General features: G+C 43.5%; 3 protein-coding genes across 7 annotated transcripts in view; 2 read left to right on the top strand and 1 right to left on the bottom strand.

Annotated features, from left to right (window-relative positions):
- The window catches only part of dock9b (dedicator of cytokinesis 9b), a 35,328-nt gene extending 33,097 nt beyond the window's left edge, over positions 1–2,231 (top strand). For all 5 annotated transcript variants that reach the window (XM_074664299.1, XM_074664298.1, XM_074664295.1 and 2 more), the window contains exons 49-52: positions 155–345; positions 426–526; positions 622–760; positions 1,390–2,231. In XM_074664299.1, the coding sequence (XP_074520400.1) occupies positions 155–345; positions 426–526; positions 622–760; positions 1,390–1,494 (536 nt within the window). In that variant the 3' untranslated portion in view covers positions 1,495–2,231. The remainder of the gene's footprint in view (positions 1–154; positions 346–425; positions 527–621; positions 761–1,389) is intronic.
- A 399-nt stretch (positions 2,232–2,630) lies between these two features.
- Positions 2,631–10,873, top strand: slc15a1b (solute carrier family 15 member 1b). Its single transcript, XM_074664983.1, has 24 exons — positions 2,631–2,659; positions 4,097–4,347; positions 4,549–4,586; positions 4,651–4,753; positions 4,837–4,978; positions 5,128–5,247; positions 5,345–5,444; positions 7,102–7,192; positions 7,286–7,369; positions 7,466–7,548; positions 7,653–7,739; positions 7,819–7,908; positions 7,992–8,036; positions 8,123–8,155; positions 8,244–8,332; positions 8,425–8,506; positions 8,582–8,698; positions 8,781–8,918; positions 9,013–9,059; positions 9,142–9,249; positions 9,335–9,446; positions 9,525–9,662; positions 9,749–9,856; positions 10,279–10,873. The coding sequence occupies exons 1-24, from the start codon at positions 2,631–2,633 to the stop codon at positions 10,504–10,506; spliced, it is 2,463 nt and encodes an 820-aa protein (XP_074521084.1). The 3' UTR covers positions 10,507–10,873.
- Positions 10,874–11,025: 152 nt separating this feature from the next.
- stk24b (serine/threonine kinase 24b (STE20 homolog, yeast)) lies at positions 11,026–17,488 on the bottom strand. The gene is made up of 11 exons (XM_074664559.1): positions 16,749–17,488; positions 15,132–15,362; positions 14,852–14,908; positions 14,446–14,554; positions 14,061–14,218; positions 13,784–13,969; positions 13,552–13,700; positions 13,332–13,455; positions 13,171–13,239; positions 12,953–13,089; positions 11,026–12,861 (listed from the first exon to the last, which is right to left on the bottom strand). Exons 1-11 carry the CDS (start codon positions 16,788–16,790, stop codon positions 12,825–12,827), a joined length of 1,299 nt encoding a protein of 432 aa, XP_074520660.1. The 5' UTR covers positions 16,791–17,488; the 3' UTR covers positions 11,026–12,824.
- Between the last annotated feature and the right edge of the window lie 473 nt (positions 17,489–17,961).

Below are 17,961 nucleotides of genomic sequence, written 5' to 3'. Positions count from 1 at the left end.
GAGTTTACTGTCCACTTAATCCCAAAGTTCAGACGTTATCTGCGGTTATTAAACACTCAGACTGATAGAGGTTTAACCATGTAACACACTCACTTGCTCCCTGTATTATTCCAGCTGTGATTGAATAATGTGAACTATCATTTTCCCAATGTAGCCACTCACTGTTTCCCCTACGTGAAGAAGCGCATCGCCGTCATGTACCAACACCAAATTGACCTGAGCCCCATTGAGGTCGCCATAGACGAGATGAGCGCCAAAGTGGCCGAGCTGCGTCTCCTGTGCTCGGCCTCGGAGGTGGACATGATCCGCCTGCAGCTCAAACTGCAAGGCAGCATCAGCGTCCAGGTACGAGTGGCGAGACTCCTTCGTAAGACGTCTTAGTGGATTCACATGGGGTTTGCAATGAACCACTTTTCATTTTCCAGGTCAATGCGGGTCCCCTCGCTTACGCTAGAGCGTTCCTTGATGACAGCAGTGCCAAGAAATACCCGGACAACAAAGTCAAACAGCTCAAAGAGGTCTTCAGGTACTAGTCATGAGATAAAATGCGGGACTTTCTGGTCTCGCCTTCTCTTGTCGTCTGCAGCTGCACTGACGTTCTCCTGCGTCTCTCTGAAACAGGCAGTTTGTGGACGCCTGCGGTCAGGGCCTGGGCGTAAACGAGCGCCTCATCAAAGAGGACCAGCAGGAGTATCACGACGAGATGAAGGCGAACTACAGGGACTTGACGCGGGAGCTGTCGAACATCATGCACGAACAGGTAGTGATGGGTGCTGTGGGTGTCCCCGTTTGTGGAGTAGTTATTCTTCTCTTTACATTTTCTAGCAAATAGCTGTACTTTTTACTGCCTACACTTTAGAAAATAGTCTTGTTACTCCTATTTCCTTTCAGCTTGAAAAAAAGAACAACACTTTAGGCTCCTGTGGCGTGGCCTAAGCTTTTGTCCTTAGTGGCATTTTTTCCCCTTATATTACTTTTACACTTTAAGTAGTTTTGAAACCAGAACTTTTACACTTTTACGTAAGTGAAAAGCTCAAGTCGACACTTCAACTGCTACAAAACTCTTTCTAAACTCTACTATCTGTACTTCTACTTGAGTGATGAATGTGAAGACTTTTGACACCTCTGACCCTGCTTTCCGTACCTTCCCCTGTGTGTTAACAGCTGTCTGGGGTCTTTGAATCAAGGTCACCGTCCACTAACACAATTTCCGCTCCACTAACCACTAACCCTGTATCTTATCTCCTCTTTTCATGCTGGCCGGAGCAGATTGGATGGTAACATCTCCATCACCTTACTCTGACCCCTTTAACAAGAAAAGAGTGAAAGAATAATAAGAAGCTGCTTTATTCTGAAGATTCTTCTCCTGACTGACATTTCCCTCCGCAGATAAACCCCGTAGAGGACGGCACCAGAAGCGCGCTGTCCGACTCAATGGGCATCTTCAACGCCATCAGTGGCACGCCATCCGGTGGCTCCACTACCATACTCTGACGAGGCGGTGTCACACTATCTGTCTTCACCGCTACATTTAAAAACTCTCTACCCAACCTGAAGCTCATCTTTTCAGCATGTCATCGTACAGTGTTACACTTTGTTTATCTTGTTTCCTATGGAGACTCCAGTTTGAGAATCAGTGACTCGCAGCCAGGTTCGGGTCATGAATCCTCTTTTTGTATTCTTTCTAAATCGCATGTGAGGTGAGCTTTCGCCTCTTTGATGACACAGCAAGTGTGATACCAGTACTGTGACTTTCAACAGGATGTTATCTTGATTGCTCCAGCGTCTTCGGCTCCACCCAAACATGTTGGACTTCAGTTTTCACACATGAACGGGGTCTACATCTTATCTGATCTTTTCCTGCAGGGTTTTCTGTTTGTGTGCAGCTTCGGATTTTTAATAAGGAATAAATAAAAACACATTTATACTCCCTCCCATTGATGCTGCGTTACAGCAGATGCAGAGTTTATCTTTTATCTCGCTCTATTTTAGGCCAACGGACGTGGAAAGAATCAGTCTCAAGCCAAGTGAACCACGGTGTTTGAACCTATTTTCTGTATTAAAAAAATGTGTGCAATATTTTCTATTGTTACTAAGGCGAACGCTCTTGCCAAAGACTCCAGACAAGGACTGTGCAATGCAAGACAAGGGTGCAACTGTTTTTAATCTCCCCCCTTTTCCGCCTGTCATGTAGATGCCTTTTATTATCAGTGAGGACGTTTTTACATTATGTCTGCTCATGTAAATATGTTTAAGACATATAAATAAACATTTCTGTTACACTTTTGTCTGTTTCTTCCTTTTCCACCCTCTCTGACCTCCATCTTTATCTGATTCACGATGACTTAGCAGCAGTGTTGCTCAACTGTCAGTGCTTCTGTTTTCATTCTTTGCTGATTTTGTTGGTGAATTAGAAACATAAAGTAGATGCATCCTCTGTAGTCTAACAGTTTGTCATCCTCCAGGCGTCCTGTCTTGTTTCAGATACATTTCAAAGCTGCCCTCTTATCTGCTCAGCAGAAGCTCCAGACTCCCAACTGTCAGTGAAGCTTTTGCAAGTCTTGCTGGATGATTTGAATAGACAGCGCAGATAGGGAAGTCCTGTACATGCAGGAGATGAGGTGCTCATGATGAATGACCAGGCTGCAACTCACCATGGGTAAGTTTGGAGAAAACACCAGTCTGTATCTGCCTTGTACTGTCTCCCTCTTTTAAAAAAAAAAATCTTAAATTTTATTGTTTTTTATTTGGAAACAACCATAAGGGCTTGACATTAACTTTTCTGTTCACTAGCCGCATCAGTTTTGTTGGATAATTATGTTTAATAAGATTAAAGCTAACAGTGGTATGCTAAAGTTTACTTGAGCTAGATTTCCAACCTGTTAAAATATAAATGACGCCTGTGCACACCCAAATCAAGACTACATAAACATTTAACACCACAGGTCATTCCGTTTTAAAACAGTTGTGTGCAAGCTTGTTCTCTTTTTATTCATTTTTTTTTTCATTTGGTGAAAGAGGGGAAGGTAGAAGATTAATTGAAAGTCTAAAAACTACATTGAAAAAAAAAAAAAACTAGCAAATGCTGTCTGCTTAAATATTTATTTACACCAGAAGTTTTCTGTGATAAGAAAGAACCATACTTTCTGGACTTGAAGTCACACCAGAGCATATTTATACATTATTTAAAGTCATATCAGTCAAAAATATGTCATGAAGAGGGAAACATCAGATATAAGTTTGTTTTAGAGAAGTTTTTACATATAGCTTTGATAAGTGTTTGTTTATTTGGAGGTTTAAATATTGTTCCTGCCTGAATTCTTAAAATGTGTTGCTCATTCCATATCATATATCTCCTCTACAGTGTCCAGACAGTTTTTTTTTAAAGCAGGGGATTCCTTTTGGCTAGAGTTCAGCTCAGATTACCAAGATACAGAACAGAAAATCCTTTTAATTTCTGTCCGTACTTCAGTCCAGAGTCTCCTCAGTTTTTTACAATTCCAAAAGATGTGAGTACGATCCACATTTACTTCTCCACACAGTCCCGAGCATGTTTGTTGCATGCACTTGAAAATTCTCACAAGATCTTCCGAGCAAAACTTTTTCCACATCCTGGAGCTGGTGGTTGTTTGGTGATGTTGCCATTCATACCTTTCATTTCTCATCTATTCTTAATCCCCCTTTACATGTCACCAAACCCTGATGAATTGTTGAAACAACTCTAATTATATCATTCTTATATGCTTTACACAGTGTCAAAGTTACTTCTTTCCATCCTTTTGGTAAACCTGGTTTTATGTCTGTAACCAAAATAATTTCTGACCTGCAGATACCTGGAAAGGTCTGTTTTTTCTTAATCAAACTCCCTTCCCTCCCTCCCCTAGAATAGAATAATACATCTGTCACTGTACATTCTAACTCATCCAACGTGTGAAAGTCAGTTTACAAAGTAATGAAACACTCCATGAATATCAGCTTCATCAGCAACCCTCCCACTCCTCTTTATCCAGAAGTTTAGACCAAGTCATTGCACCTGACTCCCCTGAGTCGTAAAGTAATCAACAACACGCACGCTCACTTGTGATTATGATAACAGCAGCGTGTTTGGAGGTGGGGATAATGGTGACCTGGGAGTCGCTGCACAAGATGTTCACACCGTGCTGGATCCACAGTCCAGCATCTGTGGGCGTTTCAGGAAGGTTTATGGGAGATTACATAAGAGGCTGCTGAGACCTTGGGTCTGTGTTCGTTTTGGTGGATTTGGACAGGGGTCGGTTGAGCTCCTGTGTCTTTTTGTTGAAGGATTCACTTGGAGAAGGGACGAGAAGTCGAGAGCAGCCATGGCAGGTGAGTCCCGGGACAGAGAGACTGAAACACTGAAGAAGCAATAAGAAAATTCTGTTTCTTACAAACTTAAGAAACATATTTTAAACTATCTTCTTCTTGCATATGAGCCTTTGTATTCAACGTAAATGTGTTTTTTTGTTTTGTTGGTGCTTTGACAGTTATGATTCAGTCAGTGTGACCTTAATCTGCTCATTTTTACAGATAAAGAGGAGAACAGGAAATCTCAGAAGCCTAAAAGTGTAAGTCTGAATCTTCTTGTGCTGTATGAATTGTCTCCCGTGATTAAACTCACTCTACAGCTAACTTCGTTCATCCTTACAGGCTACTATCTTTGGCTACCCAATCAGCATCTTCTTCATCGTGGTCAATGAGTTCTGCGAGCGTTTCTCCTACTATGGCATGCGAGGTGAGCTGCTCTCTTTTACATCAGCTTCTAACTGCTAAAACTGTACATAAATAAGTGATGTTAACGACTCTTCCTCTCATCAGCTGTGCTCGTGCTGTACTTCAAGTACTTCCTCAAGTGGGATGAAGATTTTGCCACCACCATCTATCACACCTTTGTGGCTCTCTGTTACCTGACGCCCATCCTTGGAGCTGTCATTGCCGACTCATGGCTCGGCAAGTTCAAGTAAGTATCAAACACTTAGATTGATTCATGAAAGGGTTAAATTATATCTCTGAATGTCATCACTGGATTTTAGACTCTTCTCTATCTTATCTCTGAACTCAGTGTTCTCCTCTCCTCCCTTTCCTCCTCCTTCTCCTCCCTCTGCACAGGACAATTGTTTACCTCTCCATTGTTTACACGCTGGGACAGATTGTCATGGCCGTGAGTGCCATCCATGACATCACAGATTCAAACAGAGATGGCACCCCCGACAACATGACCTTCCATGTGTGAGTGAACCACTTCAATTAGTGTGAGACATATCACAGCAGAGCGACTCAAACACATGTGTGTAAACTGTGTTTGTACTGTTTCTTCAAACCTCAGGGCTCTTTCCATGTTGGGTTTGATCCTCATCGCTCTGGGGACAGGGGGCATCAAACCATGTGTGGCTGCTTTTGGTGGAGACCAGTTTCTGGACCATCAGGTTGGAAGATGCTCAAGCACACATGTACACACTGGGAGCTTTATTTCATCTTAAAGTGATGTTTACTGTCGCTTTAGCTCAACTCAGGGAGTCATGAGTGTTACAGAAACAGTTTCATAACGTGACATAGTTTTCTTATCTATAATATGACATGAAGTGGCTGTAAAAAGGAGCTGTGTTTCTCAAAGTCATTATTAATTGAGAAATTAATTATTTATATGTACGCTCACATGGAGGCGTAACACACCAGGATGTAAACATTCACATCTCCTCTTACCTCCCTTTCCAGCACATACATGCACATGCAGGACACATATGCACACACCCTGAAACACACACACACATATCAACAAGTTATCAGCAGATTTCTTGTCAGCACTTTTTCTATCTCTGTTCCATTGCCACGAGCTGTTTATTAACTAATAACCCTGTGTACATCTGTCTTAGTCACTTTATTACACTGTTCAAAGGTAAACAAAGGTCACACTTCATCATCATCATCATCACTTTTGTTTTTCTGCCTTCCTGTGGACAAAAACTGTTACTGCAACCCATTTGTTAAAGTCCTAAATGAGAAGTTAATAAGACAGGTGGTTGCAGTATACTGTTTGACCACCAGATGGCAGTAAACACTTGAGGGTAATTAGTAAAAATTAAAGTGACAAAGAGAAGAGTAGATCAGAAATTGATATTAGACATGCACATGTACAGTCACATTTTTACTGTTCAATCTCACATGGCAACAGTTCTGCAAAATTACCACCAGATGACAGCAGCTCACACTGACCTGAGAACACTGATTGCTGATCACTCTCACCTGTGTCCACTCAGCCTTTCAACACTAGTATTTCAGACATTAAACACCCTGCTTCAATCTTATTCAAACAATCCAGACAGTCATGTGAATATTTGTCTTCATCTTCTTCATCACCTCTTTCAAACAAGACAGGTCCATCAAGTTAAATTATTTACTGCAGGGATAAAACTATCATCATCTTTAAGAACTATTAGGCAACAGTTCTACAAAATCAACACTAGATGGCAGTAAATACTCAGGAACAATTAACACAAACAAGTGTAAAAGAGAGAGGCCTCAAAAATACCAAATACTGACAGATCAGTTAACATCTCATGTCTTCTTTCACACACATGAATTTAATAATTCTAGATTATCACAAGCAAGTCCACCTGCTTAGCCCCTACACCACAGAAACAGACACATAGCCCCTAGTGTTTCAATTTAAACTAACTGCACATGGCCTGGACCCAAGATTCAGATGGCAAATTTGTTTGTAAGGAAAATAACTCATTAATCAAATGATCAATTAGAACAAAAGTACTGTATTGTAGGTATTAAGTCAGTAAATACATATACTTGGCCGTCACTTGGTTTGCGGACCCTGCTCCTCTCCCACCGCACCCAGCGACCGATCTACTCACACCTTGACTCCTCGTGCTTTTATCTTCTCACTTCGGAGCTCTGACTTTTAAAATTTAACCAGCAAACCATGAGCTTTGAACCCTCAACCTGTGAGGCACCAGTCTGTCCTCATCACCTGTACACCACACAGAGACACACTCAGCAGGTTTCCACAAGCAGCAACAGTTGTATCTAAAAGAATAAAGAATTAAAGAGTTTAATTTCTGTGTCCAACAGGAGAAGCAGAGAAGCACCTTCTTCTCCATCTTCTACCTGTCCATTAATGCTGGCAGCCTGCTGTCCACTGTGATCACGCCCATCCTCAGAGGTACACTTCACTACAGTTCATAACAGTGAATCTGGTCATGTGTTGTTTTTTTTTTTATAAAGAAAGAAATCTGTGTGTGTGTGTGGTTTGCAGCTCAGGAGTGTGGCATTCACACCCAGCAGCAGTGCTACCCACTGGCCTTTGGGGTGCCTGCTGCTCTGATGGTGGTCGCTCTGGGTAAGAATGAGTCAATCCTTCTAATTTAAATCACAATGCTCCTCTCGTAAAAATCAAGTTGATTGGACTCTGTTTTTGACTCCTCTGTGCCTGCAGTGGTGTTCATTGTTGGAAGCAGCATGTACATCAAAGTCCCACCTCAAGGTAACATCCTGGTGAAGGTCTGCAGCTGCATCGGGGTGAGTTAACATGATCACATCACAACAGAAACTTTTTATTATAGGTCATTTCATCCTGAGATTTGATTCAAGTTGAAATGCTGTTTTTATTTCGTTGTCCATAGTTTGCGATCCGTAACCGCTTCAGGCACAGATCCTCTGAGTACCCAGGGAGAGAGCACTGGATGGACTGGGCTGAGGAGAAATATGATGTAAGTGCAGCAAATAGATTGAATTAAAACAAGTGTTGTTATGAGTGAAAGTTGTAACACTTTCTATTTCTGGCTCCAGAAACTCTTGATTGCTCAGGTGAAGATGGTGCTGAAGGTGCTGTTCCTCTACATCCCTCTGCCCATGTTCTGGGCTCTTTTCGACCAGCAGGTAGAGCTCTTGTGATCACTGAGACAAATGTATGAAAATATAGATGGAAAGTCTCCATATGACAAGCTGTGTGTCCCTCACAGGGCTCCAGATGGACGTTCCAGGCGACCACTATGAACGGAGACTTTGTAAGTGTCATGTTTGCATCCTAATGAGCACAAACAGCAAATGTCACATTTATTAAATAGGATTCTGTTGTCTCCTTTTCCTACAGGGGCTCCTCATCATCCAGCCTGATCAGATGCAGGTAAGAAGCTTTCATTTGTACCGTTTCTTGACATCAGTGATGTAAACATGCAGAAAAAGATGATCTGACTCTCCTCCTTTACCTCCAGACTGTGAACCCGATCCTGATCCTGGTTTTGGTGCCGATCATGGACAGTATCATCTACCCACTGATTGCCAAGTGCAACATAAATTTCAGGTGAGTTTATCAAGAACTGCTTTGTGGTTTCTGTCTTGATAAAAAGATCTGATTTTTAGCCTAAAGTTTGTATGAATGTGTTTCCTCTGCAGTCCCTTAAAGAGAATGACCGTTGGGATGTTCCTCGCTGCTCTCGCGTTCATCGCTGCCGCCGTGGTCCAGTTACAGATCGACGTGAGTGTAGCAAACACACTCCTGCACAGCCTGCGAATCCCATTTTCCACGCTTACATCTTCATTTCTCTTCCAGCAAACGCTGCCAGATTTCCCATCATCCACTGATGCCCAGGCAAAGTTCATCAACATGCTGGACAAACCTTTGGATGTACAAGCTGGAACAAACAAGTTCTCCTTGGCTCCTTATGAGGTACACAGACACAAACATGAACTATCCAAGTGACAAATTAAGCAAATAGGAGACGTAGTAATGCTGGCGTATTTCTTCACAGGCAGAGGGTTACCTGACATTTAATCAGTCATTTGACATAAATCTGGGGTCTGGTGCGAGCCACCCAATTAGTTTGGTGGATGGAACTCGAAACTCCATCATCATCATCCAGGACGGACTAACACCAAGGACTATAACGGTGAGTGTGGTGGAAAGAAGTTTAAACCTAACCTCTTTAGATTTTGTTGTGATACAGCAATCTTTAACTTTTAATTGCTTCCTTCTTTCGCCAGTTCAATGACACTAATGAAAAACCAGAGCAGGGCAAGAATGCAATCAGGCAAGTTTCAACCTGTTTTAAATCACTGATCAGGTTTGAAGTTCCTGTGTGTTTCTCATTGACTCATTCTCTGCTCCCTCAGGTTTTTGAATGGCTACAGCTCAGCGTTGAACATAACAAGTGGCAGTGTCTGGTTTGGAAACGTTATCACCCACAACATGTCGGAATATGGTTTAGTACAGCGTGGAGAGTAAGTCTGATGTTTATCACATATTTAACAAACATATCAGGAATATGACACACTTTCTTCACCTCACTGGTGTTTTCTCGCGCAGACCAAAGTTCAACATCAAAGATGGAAAGGGAGGAGTGTGTGAGTACAGCCTGACGCTGGGTTTCGGCAGCTCTTACACCCTGATCATCCCGTCAACTTTCACGTTCCAAAACGTGAGTCACACGTGCTTTCAGTCACTGTATGGCGTCAGTTTTTCTTCGATTGAGTTGACACATGTCTGTTTTCTGTAGTGTCAAGAAAGCATCAGACCAGAGATGGACATCAGCCCCAACTCCTTCCACATGGCTTGGCAGATCCCTCAGTACTTCCTCATGACTTCAGGAGAGGTGGTGTTCTCCGTCACCGGCCTTGAGTTCGCCTACTCACAGGTAGAGGGTGCAACCTTCAGAAATAGCAGAAAATAAGCCAAACATAGAGGTGATGACGTCTTAGTGAACATCTTCTTGCTCTGCAGGCGCCCAGCAACATGAAGTCTGTGCTGCAGGCCGGTTGGCTCTTAACGGTTGCTGTAGGTAACATCATTGTGCTCATTGTCGCTGAGGCTGCGACGCTCCAAGATCAGGTGGGTGGATTTTATATACACTGAGCTTTTATATAGATCAAAGAAGAGGTCAAAGGTCAGAATCACACAGCGTAGGCACCCATCAAGACATCAACGTCCTCCTTTGAGCGAAATCAAAGAAAACAAACTTGCGAACTGTACGTGCGCTGTTGAGAAAATATGATGATGAAGTAGAAAACGTTAGCGATCAACGCGGCTGAGAGAAAGAGAAGATGCAGTTAGGAGCGAAAGAGCAAAAAGGTGAGTGGATGTTTAATCTTAATTTTCATTGGGACAGGCAGGTAGACAGGCAAGCTAATAGACAGGTATGATGTAGATAGGTAGGTAGGTAAGGAGGTCATTTGTAGGTAGTCAGCTCCTCTATCTCCTCTTGAGCTTGTAATTATCAGATTTCATTTGTCTTTCCATCTTTTTTCCCTCAGTGGGCCGAGTACATCCTCTTCTCCTCTCTACTCGTGCTGGTGTGCATCATCTTTTCCATCATGGCCTATTTTTACACCTACATCGACCCGACTAAGATTGAAGCCCAGTTTTCCCAGATGGAGCCAGAAGACAAGGAGAAGAGGAAGAGCGTGGAGATGGCCAGGAAGGAGAGAAGGAGCTCAGACTCCAGCTCCAACGAGAAGACCGGCGCTGAGACCAAGCTGTAAAGCCGAATCACCCCCAGTGATTGACTGTTTTTGGGAGTTTGGTGATCTGCTGGACAAACGTGTTGATAAAGAAGCACAGAACAGGCTTTGGCGTACGGCGCTTCATAGACAGTGTTAGTAAAGGATCCCTGGAGGGAGCGCTCTCCGTGTTATGCATAATTAAAATCCCAGGGGCCTTATTTGTGAGTCATTTGTGCTTTAGCTGTTGTGAATTTGTTTTTACAATGATTTATTTTGCACTGTGTAGCAATCTTTGAGATTATTGTTTCATAAGAGGACCACACCAGCATTTGTATTTATTTCTAATCACATGGTTGTGTTTACTGTAACATATTGTGGCTGTTTTATATCAGGACGGAGGAACACGAAGGTCTTCATTTTTAATTTTACTCATTTCATTCTTGTCTGAAAGATTTTTACCTTGTTTGAAAATCTTCAATAAACTTCTCGTAAGGTGTTGTCTGATGTGGACATTAAAAACAAATGCATCATTCTCAGTTAGCATTAGATCTTTATTTCTCATGTCACTTTGAAAGCTTACAAGGAGCTTACATTTAACTTGGGAATTCTCAAATGACACAAGCAAAGATTATATACAGTACTATAAACTGTCAGCTATGATAAAGGAGACCAAATGTACACATTTTGTAGTTATTTCCGTAGCATATGTTTTTCTGTAAGGTATAGATATTTTTTATGCCAGAGGCAGGTGCCCATATCCATAAAGCATTCCTTATTTCCATACTTAACTCTTTGCAGTTATAAAAATATCTGATATTTCTTAATTTCTTTCAGTCCCTGTGTTGACAAGTGCGTCTTGATGCAACTCCTCAACATTATTGCTGCATTAGCACAGTAGTAAATTCTGGAACTCTTAAAGTAAACATATATAGTAAAACATGGCTATTAGCGACTTTTTTCCTTTTTTCCTCTCACGGGTCTCTTTAAATACTCGACACACTTTCAAAGTGCAAAACAACTGATCTGAAAAGAACAAAAAAAAAAACAAAAACAAAGGTGCAAATCATACTACAAATGTGGTGAAAGTGTCAAAGAGGACATGGCACTTCTAGCGCGGTGTGGGAGTGAGAACAGAAATGTTTTGGGAGTAAGAATGGCGTCGATTTTCTGCAGCTTAAGCTTTGGCCTCGTGTCGTTTGGCCGTGACGTGATTGCCTCGCTTGTAGTTTCGCTTCGAAGCCAAGGAAAATAATACTTCTCATGATATCTGCGTGAAAGTGGTTCCTCTTTGTAGTTATCCGACTGAATACTGCTGTTAAAGAGACACCACCACCGCCGCCGACACAGACCTTTAATCTTATACTAAACAATTTCAAAACTGACTTAAATTGTCTAAACATAAGCACAGGTAGGAGATCTCCTCCTGCCTACGAAAGCAAAGGAAATGTCTGCCTCTAAACAAAGTACGCTTAGTATCATAGTTAGTCTGATGATTGAAATGGAAGATTGAAACTCAGCCACTTTAAAAAAAAGAAAGAAAAACACTGATGGATACTGATCTCACTCACAAACGAGTAAAAGAAAACTTCAGATGAAATGCCAGATGTGTGTATCTCAAAAAGGCAAGGCATTTTCTGTTTCCGTCTGTTGGAGTTACCTCTGAAATCTTTAAATATCTACTTTTTTTTAAACATCATCAATATCTACAAAATGCGCAGGACCATTTTGTACACAGTGATTCATTTCCCGCAACTTGAAATCATGTACAGCATGGCGACAACCCCCCGATCCTCCCTCCGTCTCCTCCTCTTTTCAATGCCTCCGAGTCCACTTAAAGCACTTTACCTGAGGTTTCATTAAGAATGCTGCAATTTGCCTTGACAGGGAGTCGTACATACGCGAGAGCACGCACACAAACACGCTCGCAACGTGCCCGTTTGAAGCACTCACACACACACGCAGCTTGCGCACTTGTATCCCTGCAGGTTCATCAAGCATGCTGTCAGAGGTTCTGGGGATATGACGCCTGCGTTAAGAGAACGGGGTTGAAGAAGTCTGGGAGGGGAGGGGAGGGTGTTTGAGGGGGATTTTCAGCTTCTCGTGAAACAGATTCCATGTAGCCGAGTTTCTTGCGGTGGGTCGAGCTAACTTTGAGTCTTGTCCCGCCAAACTTCTGAAAGAAGCTCTCCAGAGTCTCTTTTTTTATCCTCCGCTTCGGAGTTCAGTAATTTTTACAGGCTAGGTAAGCTCCCCCACCGACACGGGAGGTCAGACGTGGTCAGCTGGTGTTGAGTGACTTGACCTCTGACCTGGAGGCGGGGGCCTGGGAGAGCAGGGCTGGGGCAGAGAGCCAGATACTAAGGGGAGGAGGAGGACGTCCTGCTTGTTGAGAAACTGCAAAACAACAACACAAAATTAGCATTTTAACTTGAGATAACATGTTGAAAATCTGAGTGCATGATGGGATTCTGTTGTGTGTGGTTACCTCTGAAGCCTGTGCACCATGTGAGACACCAGCGAGTCGGAGATGCCGGGGTACGCCTCCTCAGCCAGCAGGATGGCCTCCCTCAGCTCGTCCAGGACCATGGGGTTCCCGTTCACCTGCTCCTGTCTGGCCTTCAGCTAAAGAAAGGTGATTCATCAGATCTCTGCTTAACCCTGGACATACTTCTGATGCATGTGTAGCTGAAAAAGTTTCCTCACCTCAGCTAGCGCAGGAGAGATGACTGTGGACAGGCTCTGTGAATAAGGCCTCTTTGGAATGTCTTTTGTCTGTAGAGAAAAAAGAGACAGTGAAGACTTAAATTTTCCCTTAGCTTCTAAAATCTGAAACAGCACATCACCGTCTAAAAATACATCCACACCTGATCTGTCGCCCCTGACTGCCCCTCTCCGTTCTGCAGCTTCTTAGGGTCCTTCTCTCGGATGGTGAAGATCCAGTCGTCGCTGCCGAAGTCGTTCCCTCCTGACGCCTGGCCGTCCTGCTCCCTGATTGGACGGTTGTTAAAAGAAGCTTTCAAACTCCCAGCAGGGTGAGTAATTAAGTCATGCAAGATAAGAGTTTAAATTAAGAGACAAACTCACGAGTCAGACTCGTCTGAACTGGACTCTGTGGTTCTGGACTGCTCGGCCTTCCACCTCTTGTATTTATCCACCAGCTCTGTCAGGTAAGAGGTCTTTTTCGCATGTCGGACGATGAGCTTATGCTTCAACAGCTCTTTGGCGGTCGGCCTCTATTGGATACAAAGCAGCCAATCAGAAAACGCTCAAGCTAACGCTAACGCTAGAATCTCCTGTGATACAGAAAACTACGCACAAAACTTGGCTCCTTGTTGAGACAGGCCTCGACGAACTCCTTGAGCGGTTTGCTGTAGTTGCCCTCCAGCGTGGGCGGGTTGTTCTTTGGGATGAGGAATAACACCTTCATGGGGTGGAGCTCTGAGTGCGGGGGCTCGCCTTTCGCCAGCTCGATGGCTGTTATACCCAGAGACCAGATATCAGCCTAGGAATCAAAAAAAAAACCCACAGTAACTCCACTTCCTGTGCCAGTCTTACTGTGATTTCATTCTTTAACCCACTCTCTCTGACCCCACCTTAGAGTCATACGCTGACTGCTTGATGACCTCCGGCGCCATCCAGAACGGCGTCCCCACAAAAGTGTTGCGTTTGATCTGAGTGTCCGTCAGCTGTCCCGCCACGCCAAAATCCGCCAGCTTCACCTCCCCCTGCTCGGACAGCAGCACGTTGGCGGCTGTGGAGGGCAAAGATGGAAGATTTCAGCTCAGACAACAAAGTGAGAAGCTCCCACCGCTGCACCAGACACTCCTGTCAACAGCGTTTATCTGCATCACCAATTTATTTAACAAAGAGGGAACAGCTGTCAGAAGGCTTTTAGCGAGCGGCTGAGCCGGATAATGAATGAAACTGTAAGTGGACGTCAATACCATTAACCGGCTATGTGATATTTGTGTGTGCTACCTTTGATATCCCTGTGGATCTTCTTCTCCGAGTGCAGGTACTCCAGGCCCTTAAGGATCTCCCGCAGGATGGTGGCGATCTGGGTCTCGTCTAGAGCTCCGGGCTCCATCTTTGGAAGAGAAATGAACACAAACAATGAGCTGTGACGGTAAGACATCTCTTCTTACTTCCCTATTTTTTCATTGGGACACACTTTTAACGCTAACGTTATCCCAGAACGACACATTTTACATTAAAATCAAAGGAAGTGGAAAAGCTTTTTCAGCATTTCCTGGAATGTTTCACCTTTGGGGTGCCATGCCTGAAAAAGAGAATGCTTCCTCATCATTTTTACTTCTAATGTTTCTTATGAAAACTACCCATATAAAGTTTTAACAGTGAAAAACACATGCAGGAAACAACTTACCAAATCCAGCGCTGATCCTCCACCCAAGTACTCCATAATAATCCATAACTTTGTGTCCTGCAGACAGAGCACACATCAAGCTGTCAGTGATGCAGAAAGTGGTTACACATGTAGAGAGTGAGGTGTAAACAACTCATGATGACATTAATAAGGTCTCGGTGGGTGTCTGAAGTCATCTGAGGCTAATCCTGTTTTAATTTAGGATTATTCAGCAGGAAAAGCAAGTGGAGGAAGAGAGACGCTTTCCTGTATCGTCCTATTTTGGTATTCTTTGCATCACCTTTAAGTACGAGCCGTAGTACTTGGTGACAAAGGGGCTGTCACACTGGCTCAGCACCGTGATCTCCTGCTGGATGTCCTCGATCTCGTCCTCCGCCTCCTCCAGGTCGATGATCTTGATGGCCACCACTTTCTGCGTGCGATTGTCGATGCCTTTGAAGACCTCGCCGAACGAGCCTTTGCCGATGCGCTCCAGCTTGGTGAACAGCTCCTCTGGGTCAGCTTTGGCGTTCTGGAGGCACACAGAGAGGGGATGGCGAATTTTGAAAAAATGTCTGAAAAGAATTCTTGGAGATCAGTTAGAAACACCAGCAGGGGGGCGCTTTTACAGGAAGCATTAATTCACTCATTTAAAAGAAAGAGAAGAATGAAGGGAAATACTGCAAAACTGGATAAGATTAAAAGAGTTTAAATCAAGGCACTTCAGAGGACAGAATACTACAGCAAGAATGATTCACAACTCTTCTGTAGTAGCACACTGTAACATGTGTATCTGAGTGACGGCTGGAAAAAAAACACCCCTTGAACGCTGCAGGAAGCTGACTAGAATGACTTAACCCTCCAGAGGCTGCTCTGTGGGAAACACAAGAGCAGGCGCTGACAAAAACAACTTCCTTTTATGACCTCTTTAGAGCAGAGAAGAGGTCAATATGCCCGTTTTGAGAGGGCTAAAAAAGCAACAGCTGCCTTACGCAAGAAGAAATGCATCCTTATGCTACCAAGGAAAAACCTTTAACTAAACAGTGGCTTATCAAAGGAGACCTATGTGGCATTCTTTTGTATTCTGCAAGATTATTCTTCCTTCTGGTGCCAAAATCCTTGCAGTCCCCTTCCTGCATCCTACCCCCAGCCCTGAATCTGCATGCATCTGCTAACAAGCCTGCACAGGGGCTTTAATCTGGTGCATGAAGCAGTTTACATTGGAAGCTGTTATCTCCTGTAGTTATCTATCCTCCATATCCCCTAAAGGCAGAAATCCTAAAGATAGCAGCAGAGGCAAGAACAAGGCTAGTGTGTGTATAACAGTTTCTTTGCAGAGGGGGTTTGGAGGGATGTGCTGTCTTAAAATCATTGCTATAATTTCAGAGTTTTGCATCTACTGCAAAGATGCACCTTTTAGTAAAATGTAAGACGTGATAATAACAAAAGCAGGGGTAACTTTCACTGTATATCTGAACGTTGTTTATGTTTTGTGCAGTTCTTTAAAGCACAACAGGTGTTCCATCAAATTGGGTTCCTATCCAGAAATGCGACAACGCTGATTTGAGCGTGCGCAGTGCCGTGTTTTGATTATAGGGTTTAAATAATTATTATTAGCACTATATTAGCATCATGAAACATGCTCCTCATACTTTGACAATGAAAATGGGACTAGGGACCATAAAATGAAGGATACAATTGCAAGTGTTCCCATTTTTTATCACAGCTTTAATACATAGGTAGCACAAATCAGCACAACACCGGCAGCGTGAGAGTTAACTAGTTCTGGACTGAACCTCGATGTCCCAAAACACTCAGTTTTAGAAATGTGAAGTGACTAAACATTTAAGAAAGGGTTAAAGAGTGAACTTTCTATACAGGCATGCGGATCAAACTCAGAGGGCATTAATCATCTCACCTGCATCCCCGGCAGGTTACCCTGAACAGGAGAATGGGCCATGGTGATGCTGACTGGATCCCTCCTCGGCTTGACTCGTGTTTACACTCCCAGCTTCGGTGCCTTCACCACCAGAACCTCTCCAGGCCTACTCGGAACCCTCTCTGGTACTTCTAAGTCGACAGAAAAACGTCCTTCCACTCTTGCTCCTGCGTCGGAACAACCCCAAGTCATCCAAAACAGCTGAGCCAGCTACCAGACGTCGGCTAATGCTAACTCAAGAAATCCGCAATGTTAGCCGAGCGTTAACTGGTGCGTAAAATCCGCTTTCCCCACGCAGGGAAGTTCTGCTGCTAGAATGAAATCTTACTCTCAGAAACCAAGATGTAGAAGCAAAATTTTATTCGTGAAACTGCCAAACTGTCACTTTCCTCACGCGAATTCTCTCACTAACGGTTTTGTCAGCTAGCTAACATGGTTAGCGCGCTAGCTAGCTAGCCGACGCAGACAACCTGACAAACGTTCCGTCCCCGAGCTGGCTCCGAGCACAATTCGTCTGCATACCCGCAAATGTCCGATCCGAGTCCCAAACAAACCGAGTACCGAGCTCTTCCTTTTGCACTAATGCGTCGTAAGCTGCTCTACGCGTCTGCCATCTGCGGTAAGGATATTCCGCCTGTGTTTTTGTTTCCTCCCTCACTTTCGTCCCGTATTCTCGGCCATCTTGTCGGTGCTGTGACGCCTGGCTGGGCGGATCCGGATCCGGATCAACAACAACATCCTGGGCTCCCCATCTTCTCAGGTGCTGATGCAAGGTGGATGAACCTGGGAAGTGCAAAAGTTTAATTTGTGAGGCGGTGATGGGATGCGCGTTAGATCTTGCGCCTATGGCTGAATAACATCCATGAAAAGTTACCTGGTATCCTGCAATCTGTTTTTCTCCGCTTAGTCTGAAAAAGTACTTCTAACTAATGAATTTGTGTTATTCTCTTAAGAGCCGTGACGTTTAATAATAAAATAAATCTTTGGGATACACTGCCTCTGCCAAATTGACAACCCCTTCATCCAAAGTGTTTTCTAAACTGCTGTAATCATCTTCATCATAAAAACACAGCTATTCTGCAGCATAGTTTTGCTTTCTGCAATACTGTTAATTTTAACAAGTTCCTTTTTTGTACTGATTTCATTGATTTCAAATCTAATTTTATTGATTTTCTAACTGGTATTGCAATTA

The sequence above is a fragment of the Halichoeres trimaculatus genome, unplaced genomic scaffold (genome assembly GCF_033239565.1).
Source record: "Halichoeres trimaculatus isolate MK-OKI-2021-1 unplaced genomic scaffold, fHalTri1.1 fHalTri1_scaffold_24, whole genome shotgun sequence".
In the NCBI taxonomy this organism is placed as follows: domain Eukaryota; kingdom Metazoa; phylum Chordata; class Actinopteri; order Labriformes; family Labridae; genus Halichoeres; species Halichoeres trimaculatus.
This window is presented reverse-complemented; position numbering and strand designations above follow the sequence as displayed.

Bases quoted from the DNA above. Each gene is read 5' to 3' on its own strand.
- slc15a1b (XM_074664983.1), top strand. From the start codon at position 2,631: ATGAATGACCAGGCTGCAACTCACCATGG. The intron at 2,660-4,096 runs GTAAGTTTGGAG...TTATGATAACAG, and splicing joins CAGGCTGCAACTCACCATGG to CAGCGTGTTTGGAGGTGGGG. The intron at 8,919-9,012 runs GTGAGTGTGGTG...TTCTTTCGCCAG, and splicing joins TAACACCAAGGACTATAACG to TTCAATGACACTAATGAAAA.
- stk24b (XM_074664559.1), bottom strand. From the start codon at position 16,790: ATGGCCCATTCTCCTGTTCAGGGTAACCTGCCGGGGATGCAG. The intron at 14,555-14,851 runs GTAAGTTGTTTC...TCTCTTCCAAAG, and splicing joins GAGGATCAGCGCTGGATTTG to ATGGAGCCCGGAGCTCTAGA. The intron at 14,219-14,445 runs GTAGCACACACA...TGCCCTCCACAG, and splicing joins GATCCACAGGGATATCAAAG to CCGCCAACGTGCTGCTGTCC.